Raw genomic sequence first — 10,706 nt, forward strand, 5'->3', positions numbered from 1 at the left:
ATCAGTCATTCAAGTCAATGCTACTTTTGTGATAATGTAATAAATATCTTTTGATTTTAGAGAAACTGACCATCTTTCCTCCTCTTTTTTTTTCTTCTCCTCCTCCTCCACCTTCCCAGTCTCTTTTCTATCCGCTCCTTTTCTTTCATCCATCATTGTTGTGGTTCTGCTGCTGGTTCTGGTTCTGATGGTGAGACGATGTGTTCGCAGAAGGTCTGAGGGTGAGACAGGCTTCTATGGCTACATGCATAACTTGTTCTCTGCAGGAATTAATACAATAAAATCCGATTATGTTGGATGTTCACATGTTTTACAGCTAACGTCTGAAACTGTATCATTTCATAAATGTATTTTATTGAATTAATTTCCCTTCAGGTCATCCAGAAGTTGGAGAGGACAATTTTACTGACAGAGACGTCAACATTTCCCATCATCGACGACTGAAAAACAAAGTTAGCAAAGGTAGGATTGTGTTTATTTTCCTGTGGTTTTTATTTTTTTCTATGATGTTTTCTGGTTTAATAATTCAGTTTTAAACAGGAACCAATCATCAGAACATGTTAAGTCCAGAACTGAAACAGCAACAACAACAACAAAAACAAATTATTAGGAAAGCAGCTTTCAGTACACTGAAACAGCAACAAGTCAACAATAAGATTAGAGATTTAAAACACCAGGATGAGTGAAGAAGGATGGACTAATCTACAAAGATGGATTGAACTGCAGTTTAGAACAGAGAGAGAAGTGATGTTTCAGAGGTCAGAGGTCAGTGGATTCTAGGGTTGAGGAGCTGAGTGAATAAAAGTCCTGCAGCCCATAGTATTTTTTTTCTCCAGCTTTTATTGTCATCACACTGTCACAAGTACAGAGCAATGAAATGAACTATCTGCATTTAACCAATCCCCTTGGCAGGCAGTGGGCTGCCAAAGTGTGGTGCCCGGGAGCAGTATGGGGTAAATGGTCTCGCTCAGAGACCCAGAGTGGCAGTCTGTGGTGTCAAGATTTGGTTGTGGATTGTTGACCCAAAGGCAGAGGCAGGAAGGCAGAGGTTAATTTAATGTTGAGTTGACTGAATACAGAGACAGGTTATCCAAAAATCCAAACATGAAAAAACAAAGTCCAAACAAACAGGCAATAAGGAATACAAAATGAAAACAAGGTCCAAAACAAACAAGAAACCAGGGGTCCAAAAATTCAAAACATGAAAATAAGTTAAAACGAGCCAGAAACCATGGAGACATTAGAGGAATCACTACTCAAAGAAGGAAGGCTCAGAGAGACAAAGCTGGAGCATGTTAGACGAGGTTAGACAAGGACCCAGCAAAGAAGAACTTCTTCTTCTTCTGGGTGTATGTAAATATTGTGCATTTAATTGTGTTTTTGGTTGTTTTATAGTTTTTGTGGGTTGTGGGGCCGTCGGGTTCTGCCCGGCGGCAGTCGGCGTCTCTGCACGCCATGGTGGTGGTGGGGAGTGCTGGAGGTTTCTCCGCGCTGACACGGAAGAACGGCATCAAGGTGGGTGCCGGTTCTCCGTGCAGCGTGGAGGAAGTGTGTTTGGCTGTGGGGGAGGTTATTGGACATGAGTCCATCAAGTCGGCAGCTCGCATGAGTGGAGCTGTCGTTCTGTTTGTGGAGAGAGTGGAAGCAGGCATCGCTGTCAATGGGTTGTTTCTGCAAGTTTCCCCTTTGACACTGCCTGCAACCAGAGTCACACTGTCTAACGTCCCTCTGTTCATCAGTGACGAGTTCCTGATCAGAGAGTTGTCAAGACATCGTAAGGTTGTTTCACCGATTAAGAAGGTGATGTCTGGGTGTAAATCACCGTTGTTAAAACATGTTGTCTCCCATAGGAGGCAACTGTTCATGCTTCTGAACAAGCAAGATGAGGAACTCAACCTACGCTTTCATGTTAGACTGGATGGATTTGACTACATGCTTTTTGCAACCTCCTCTAACATGAAATGCTTTGGTTGTGGACAGGAGGGACACGTAATTAAAGTGTGCCCTGATGGGGCAGGGCGGTGGCCCGCTGCTGCTGAGCAGATGGGGCCCCCGGCTAGTGTGGCTGCTGCTGCGGGGGGAACCCGCTGCGGCGAAGGAGCCCGCTGTTGCTGCGGGGAACCCACTGCTTATGCGCCAGAGGAGTCCGCTGCTGCTGCGGCGGAGGAGCCCGCTGCTGTTGCGGCGGAGGAGCCCGCTGCTGCGGCGGAGGGGCCCGCTGCTGCTGCTGCGGCGGGGGGTGCCGCAGTGGTGTCGGAGGGACCTGCGGCGGCTGAGGAGGAGCCAATGGTGGAGGAGCCTGCTCCAGGTATTGTTGAGGCATCAGTCATGAAAACTGTGAAATCTGTAAAGATGATTGTGTGTGTGAGGAAGGATGGGAGCACGGTGCTGAGTGGTGATGGGGTGAATGGTGGTGAGGGTGAGAGCGCATGTGGGGAGAGAGACGGTGTGCAGGGAGAGCAGGAGGGGGTGAAGGGTGATGAGGGCTATTTGGCGTGTGGAGTTCAGGGAGAGAAAGGTGAGGGGGAGGTCAGAGGACAGGTTGAAGGTTCAACTGAAAACAGCGTGGAGTTGTTTTGTGGAGGTGGTGTGAAGGGAGGGAGGGGTCAAGCAGAGGAGGTGATGGAGCTGGAGGCTCTGCACCTAAAAGAAAAAGCAAAAGGAAGAATGTGGTGGCTGCTGCACAAGTCGGCAAGCTGGCCAGCAAACAGGCCAGCCAGCAGGCTGCAGAGAAGGAGGAAGAGTCAGACAGCAGCGATGCTGAGAGCAGGGTATTTGACACCATGGTTTTATCTGCCTACGCTGAGGACGTTGTTGTTTTTATTAAGGATCAACGGGACGTCAGCCTTTTAACCGAGGTAACTGAAAAGTTTTCCGTCCTGTCCGCCGCGAGGATGAACTGGGCAAAGAGCGAAGCCCTGGCCGTCGGAGAGTGGTCCGTCAGGCTCCCAGTTCTCCCTCAAGGTCTGGTGTAGAAGAGGGACGGTTTTAAGTACCTTGGTGTGTTTTTAGGCAGTGAAGCAATTTTAAAGAAAAACTGGGAGGAAGTGGAAGGAAAAATAAAAAACAGGTTGGAAAAATGGAAGTGGTTGCACTCCCAGATGTCCTATAGGGGCAGAGTGCTGATTTTAAACAATCTTATGGAATCACAGCTGTGGCACAAACTCTCTGTTTTAGACCCACCCTCTGACCTTCTTGTAAAAATACAATCAGAGATGGTTAATTTTTTCTGGAGCGGTCAACATTGGGTGCCACAGTCTGTCTTGTTTTTTTACCAAGAGAGGAGGGGGGCCTTGTCCACCTGGCTGCCAGAACAGCCACTTTTCGTTTACAGTTCCTTCAGAAGTTCCTCACAGAAGACCCCGTGTGGAGAGACGTGGCCAGCTGCATTCTCAGACGTGTAAACTCTCTGGGGCTGGATGCTGCTCTGTTTTTAACAGACTTAAGTCTCTTAAAGATAATAGGGTTGCCTCAATTTTATCAAAATGTTTTTAAATCATGTGCTTTTTTTAAATTGCACAGGTCCAAAACGCATAACTCTCTGCATTGACTTTTAGAAGAACCGCTGGTGTGTGGAGCGAGGCTGGACGTCCACGACGGCTCCGTGCCTGGCCTTCCCGAGACGCTGTCCAGGTCGGGAGCGGTGACCCTGAGGCATCTGGTGCGAGTCGCCGGACCGGATTTCTCGGGTGTCGAGGAGGTCCGCTCGCTGCTGGGGGTCCGGTCCGCCAGATGGGTGCGGCGCTTTCTGGAGCGTCTGAAAGAGCAGATGACTGCTGGGGAGAGACGGCTCCTACAGCTGCACGCCACCGGAAAGCGCCCGCCTGACACGAGCGACCCGTTCCCGGATGTGTACATGTATCCGGACTTTGAGGAGGACAGCGGACCCCTACTACAAAGTCAGAGGATGGATCTGTGCAAGACGGACCCAAAAACATTGTACAGAACTTGCACTAAAGTTCTAAACAAGAGAACTCTCCATAACAGGGCAACACGTGTTTGGACAGACAAGTTCAGAGGACAAAAACCTCAGTGGAGGACTTTGTACAAGCCTCCCATTAAAAAACGGACTGGTGATCTTCAATGGAGAATACTGCATTGCGCCATTGCTTCAAACGCATTTTTATCTGTCATCAGTCCTGAGGTTTTAAATAAATGTCCTTTTTGCAGTTTGCCTGAGAGTGTGTTTCACGTTTTTATGGATTGTGTACAACTGACTGGTTTTTTCAATTTTTTAATGAATGTTTTTAGCCTTTTTAGTGTGGTTTTTACCCATTCTCTTTTTATCAATGGTGTACATTATAACCGAGCCACTGCCTTCAAATCCAGAATTTTAAATTATTTAATCTCTGAAGCCAAAATGGCCATTTATCTGACACGACGAGATAAACTGCAGGAAGGACCTCAGCTTGATGCGGTGGCTCTGTGGAAGTGTAACATCAAAGCCAGGTTGAGGCTGGAGTTCTGCTTCCACAGAGCCACTGGGGATTTAAAGGGTTTTATACAACTGTGGGGTTTTAATAATGTGTTGTGCACCATTTCTGAGCCAGGAGAGCTGAAATATAACAAGCTGCTTTTATAATAATGTCCTGATGACCTGATTTTTTTTAACTGTTTGTTGATGAATCATTGTTAAATAAGTGTTTTGTTAAAAATCAAAATCTATTTTTTAATGGCGGTTGGCAAACAACTTATAGGTGCATTACCGTCACCTTCCAGAATGGAGTATGGATCAGACAATCTATTATATTGTCGTGTTTTACCTTCCGGTGGCGTGGATGTTCTGATGAAGCACACGACAAGGAATCTTCTTTAACGGAACTTTACTTTCTCTAGCAACAGGTGAGTTACAGACACAGCTGATGGTTGATACACTGCGTTGTTTTGGCCTCTAATTAAACTCTCGCAATGATAAGGTTAACTAGACGACTGTGTTGCATTTACTGACTTAACAATAGGCTTGGAGAAATCAAAACAAAAACAAAATAACAGTCTTTTATGCTGATAACAGCTTAAACTGCCTTACAATATTCTCCCTAAAATACCCGTTCTTCTTGGAAAACTAAAAATAGTCCCAAAAATTACATCCACAGATGACCTTTGAAACAATTCCCTTATATCTAGTTTACTTTTATTTCTGTCTAACTCTCTACGCAACATCTCTCTTTCCTGAGTATATTTATTACATTCTAAAAAAATATGTTGGACAGTTTCTAATTTCCCACAAATACAACACGCTGTATTATGCTTAATCATTATTTTAAGAGTACTATTTAAACCTGTATGTCCGAATTTTGTCCTAGATATAATATCTTCTTTTTTAATTATATTATATTTTCTTAATTCTCCAACCTTTTTTTGAATACTATAATAAAATCTAGCATTCCCTCCTTTATCCCACTGTTCTTGCCATTTCTTCTTGAAATACATTTTTATAATATAAAATACATTTTTACTTATGTTAATGTTTAAATCAACATCCTTTTTTACAGCACTCTTAGCAAAACTATTAGCTAACTCATTACCTATAACACCAATGTGAGCAGGTATCCAGACTAATTTAACAACAGAACCACCATTTTTAATCCTAAAAATTGAGTGAAGAATATCCAATATAAAATCTTGCCTTGATTCTGAATTAAATTCTAGAATACTTATTAATGCACTATTTGAACCTGAACAAATTAAAACCTCCCTGTCTTTTGTTTCCTCAATCCATTCTAAAGACATTAAGATAGCCATTAATTGCAAAGAAGAACTGAAGAGAGCGAGCATTTAAAGGAGACTGAGACAGAGAGGACTAATGAGCAGATTAGGAACAGGTGAGCACACAGCAGAAACAAAACAGGAGCTAGGGAAAAAAAGAGAACACAGGGGAGCAGAGGGCAACAAATGAAAACCTGGAAGACTGAAAATAGCTAGAAAACACAACAAAATAATTATTAAACCACTAAGACTATAAAACATGGAGCAAAGAAAAACTAAACACTCACACTAAACACATAACAGAACCAAGACTGAAACAGTAACAGAGAAAAAAAACAAAGAACCCAACAGAATGAGAATTAAGCCATAAAAAAACTATAAAACAAAGAGCAAAACAGAACATCTAGAACAAAGAAATAACATAACAGAAACACAAACCTAACATGTGGGAGTGGGACTCGAATTCAGAACCTCAGGATTCAAGGCTCTATGCCCTAACCACTAAGGCATAGAGCCTACAATCAATTATTGTATAATAATGATGATCTATTATTGAGACATTGTTGTTGGTTCTGTTGTTCAGTTTATCATTAAGCTTTTCTCTGAACTAAACCAGTGTTTACAGTGTTTTTTCACATCCTCACTGTCTATAAATATTAACCTTTTGATGATTGTGCATCTGATCAGTATCTAATCTATATTAGTCTGTAGCTGGTTGATATTCCAGCAGATCACAGTTAAACTAACACCTCCTTTGCTGCACGATGTGCTGCAATTTGTGGTTTTTCTGCTAACTGACTCTAATAGACTCTGCTGCCATCAGACTTCCTGTTTCTGAGTTTTGGATCAATGTGGACCTCAGTAATATTAACCCTTTGTCAAAGTCTCACAAAAGTTACTTTTCAGTTTCTAGCAGAATAAAAATACTTGTTGTGAATTTACGTTAAAAACAGGATTCTAAATGACTGAATGTTAAACAAGAGCTCATAGGTTTTTGCGACCACTTTGCTTCCCCTTTCTGCTCTATTTCTGCATCAGATCATGACGCTGAAGCTTCTAGCATGTGTGAAAGCAGCATGTCTGTCACACCCTGCAGATTAGAGCAAATGCACCTACTTTATGTTGTAGTTTTTGTGTCAGGATCCTCTGTATTTTGTGATCGTTTATATATTTTTGCACCTTTATAGTGTCCTATATTAGAGCCTGATCACCAGAAGTTTTGTGTAACTAAAAGAAATCTGATCTTCTAATCAGGTCGAAGTTAAACTTTATGTCTAAACCTAAAACTGAGTTGGGTTTAAGTTTTTGCATTTTTATCCTTTTCATTTTTCCTTTCTGAGATTTTTCTGTTCTTTTCTCTAAAACGTTTCAGGTTAACTTTGTCAACTGTCAAGATGGTTTAGTTCCAGCTTTTCTATGCCACTTATCCATGTGACTCTGATCAAGGCCCTTAACCCTAACTTACCGACCAATCTGTGTATGAATGTGTGCTTGTTTTACTGGGTGAATGTGTGCATTCACGTTTGTTGTACTCTGTTCCAGGTTGATGTTTCAGGAGTGACTCCAGCTTTGTTCCCATCAGAGACCTTAGTGCTGGTGCCTTTTCACTATTAACAAACTGTGCTTAGCAGCTCTATCATCCCGTGAGGCCATTGCACTTCTATAATGTGTTTAATAAAACATCCATGCAGAGATAACCTGATCATACATTATATATGTTCCCTAACATTAGAAGTTCTGATTATTATATAAATCAAATATCATCATAACATCTCTTAACTTCATCAAGCCTTTTTTTCAACTGTTGGTGGTCGGATTATTAAAGTATGTTTTCTTATTGATTAAATGTTAGATTGTTAGGTGCCATCCATCCATCCATCCATCCATCCATCCATCCATCCATCCATCCATCCATCCATCCATCCATCCATCCATCCATCCATCCATCACAGGTTCCCTGGGTTGAATTATATCGGCTACATATGTACTACTTTATTTTGATTGACAACAGGAGAACACAAAAAAGGTAATAGGACACCTTATGTCAAAAGGAATGATTTACGGATTTATGAATTATTATTGTTTTATTATTTTATGACTTAAATATGTTATGAGTTTATCACTTCCGGACCCCCCATCTTTCCAGAACCCTCCCCATCCTTCTTTTGCAACTCACCTTACGCCACCTACCAGACACACATACACATACCCCACACACCCCCACCACTTTCGTCTAATGCTATTTTTCTGACACTTTCCCCACTTTACCATCAACCAATCTTAAAAAAAAAGCCAGCTCCATTCCCAGGCTTAAAAAACAAAAGCATTTCTTCTTTTGCCAGATTATAAAAAGCTAGGTCCCCATTCATCCCCATTTTTTACATTTACCGTCACTGTAAAAAAAGTCATTAAAATATACAGCAAAACAACGTGAAATAGCAACAGTAAAAGACAGTAAAACTAAAAGCGGTCATTTACTTTTTTAATACATTAAATAAATGTTAATCAAGCGACTAGAAAAACACTGAAAATCTAAAGCTCAGTGATTTATTGTGAAAATGATTGAATATGCATGCATTTTAAAACAAATTGCCAAACAGATAAAAGTTTCCTAATACATTAATATTTACACCATTATTTGGAAAAAACTGCAGGTTACTGCAGAACATCAAAGAGCACAGAGGACAATAATCCACCTCAACTATTGATTTTCATCTAAAAAAGAGATTTCTTAAAGAAGACGGACAGAAAGCAGCAGAGCTCCATTAAAGAGCTGCTTTAATGGAGCTTCTGTTTAAACAAGGTAAAACTCTGCAGGTGCATTTCTGTTGTTCTGTTAATGAGACTAATTTTTTAGCTTTAAAAACAGGAAACATACATTTATATGGTAGAAAGAAAGAGGAACTAACCATAGATTTCTATTTACAGGCTGAAGGCGGGCTTTATTCTGACTCCCCAGCAGGAAACGATCAGTGATGAGATCGTGAAGTGACGCCATGATGGAAACATCTCTGCATTTTCTGCTCTGTGAGTAAAAAAGCTGCTATTTAAGTAAATTAACTGTTTTATCTGTTATAACCTGAGAGTTTGATCAAAAAGAGAATTTAAAGAAAGAACTTCATCACATCAAGCAGGAAGATAAATTACTTTACTGCCCTCTTTGTGACGCTTAGTAACACAGGATTGGCTTTAAGGCACAAAGCTAAGATTTACTGATATTGAAAATGACAGTTATAGGGAATAACAATAAAAATACAATCAATTCAGCAAATGACGTCAGATTACAGATGGAACGTTAAAATATGTCTGGATTGTAAAATTCTCACAAACGTTTACTTGAAAAACTTTAACAAAGGAGTTTAATTTCTCCTCAGTTCCCTGTTTGCTGCTTTGCTGTATAATAAATGAAGGTTGGTTCATTTCTATTAACATTAAACTAAATCAATATTCTGATTAATAAACATAATTTTGTCAATAATATAAATCCATGTATTTTCACGTCCCACTCCTCCCAGCTGCTCTGACTGTGAGTCCCAGCAGATCTCAGTTCTTTAAAGATGACTCTGTGTCTCTGAGCTGTGAGAACAGCAGCTCTGCTGGATGGACTGTATGGAGGAACACAACCAGAGAAACCACAACTCAGTGTGGAGATGGATGGGGGAAACCAGCTGGTTCTACCTGTAAGATCTACGACTTGATCCCAGAGGACAGTGGAGTTTACTGGTGTTGGTCGTCCAGAAAGGGAGCAGCCAGCAGCAGCATCCAGCTCACTGTCACTGGTAAGATCAGACTGTGGAGTTAGTGTTGATGAAGCTGTGTGGAAATGGATGAAATGCTGNGCGAAAGTGATGAAAGGAGGATGGTGGTAGTTAGGGCCTTCCATCCATGTCTAATAAAATGTTGAACCAGCAATGTGTGTGTGTCTTTTTGTCTTAGTATATTATATCTGAGTTGTGTGAATCGAGTGAGGATAGAGTTGCTGGTTTCTCCCACGTATTGCATCTGACAGGTCTTGCCGCTGATCAAATATACACAGTTTTGTGATTAAGGGTGTCCAGATGAGTCTAGCTTATAAAGTGTGTTGTTAAATAAATTTTTGATCCAATGAAGCTGTTTGGAGAAGTTACTGTGACCTTTGACCTTGGATGGATGGAGCGGTTTAACCCTGGCTCTCACCAAGAGGTCTTGCATATTTTTGTTTTTTTCTATAAGCTGCAATTATTTTATAATTTTTTAAGAATTTGGGTGTTGGATTGGAGTTTAAAAAATTATTTTTGATGTTGTGGATCAGCTGACCTACCGAGGCGGAGTACGTGGTGATGAGAGGGATGGCCGGAGCAACATCTGTGGGTCTGAGCTGGAGGAAGGACGCTCTGCATTTCTGGAGAAAGCTTTTACTGTAACCCCTCTGTCTTAGGGCCCTGAAAAGGGTTCTGGTGGCTTCCACAAAGTCTGATTCTTGAGTGCAGATCCGATGGAATCTGAGTAATTGTGATTTGATTAATCCAGAGTAGGTGTGTTTGGGATGGAAACTGCTCTTAAATAATAATGCGTGTGTGCCAGTGGGCTTAAAATAGACTTTAAAATCTAGTTTCTTTGTGGTGCTGAATTGTGGGCCTATATATGTGGTGGTATCTAAGAAATCCACAGCTTTAACGCTGGTGGTGGATGGATTGTGTGTGTTGAGGGAGCAGAGGAAGTCCTTAAAATCATCCTCCGAGTGAGTCCAGACGTCGCATTTGTCGTCCAAATACCTATAATAGAAAAGCGGTTTCTTCTGACATTTATCCAATGCTGCTGCCTCCCATTCGGCCATGAAAATGTTAGCGTAGGCCGGAGCAAATCTCTTTCCCATCGCTGTTCCCTTAATCTGGAGAAAGAACTGACCATTAAATTCCAAATCATTTCTCCTCAGATTGATCTCTAGGAGTTGGATTAGCTCCCTGTCAGGTCGTCTGCTGTCAGGGTGACGGATGAAAAGGTTTTTGACTGACTCAATG

The 10,706-nt window shown here is 41.4% G+C and overlaps 1 protein-coding gene across 1 annotated transcript; it reads left to right on the forward strand.

Annotated features, from left to right (window-relative positions):
• The first annotated feature begins 1,455 nt into the window (after positions 1-1,455).
• On the forward strand, positions 1,456-4,595 carry LOC107103050. The gene is made up of 2 exons (XM_015402565.1): positions 1,456-2,308; positions 3,558-4,595. The coding sequence occupies exons 1-2, from the start codon at positions 1,456-1,458 to the stop codon at positions 4,580-4,582; spliced, it is 1,878 nt and encodes a 625-aa protein (XP_015258051.1). The 3' UTR covers positions 4,583-4,595.
• Positions 4,596-10,706: the final 6,111 nt, after the last annotated feature.

This window comes from Cyprinodon variegatus, unplaced genomic scaffold, assembly GCF_000732505.1.
Source record: "Cyprinodon variegatus isolate N-32 unplaced genomic scaffold, C_variegatus-1.0 Scaffold1367, whole genome shotgun sequence".
NCBI classification, from domain to species: Eukaryota; Metazoa; Chordata; class Actinopteri; order Cyprinodontiformes; family Cyprinodontidae; genus Cyprinodon; species Cyprinodon variegatus.

Excerpts from the sequence above, each read along its gene's own strand:
- LOC107103050 (XM_015402565.1), top strand. The coding sequence starts at position 1,456 with ATGGTGGTGGTGGGGAGTGCTGGAGGTTTCTCCGCGCTGACACGGAAG. Across the intron at positions 2,309-3,557 it reads GGTGGAGGAGCCTGCTCCAG|AAGAACCGCTGGTGTGTGGA; the intron begins GTATTGTTGAGG and ends ATTGACTTTTAG.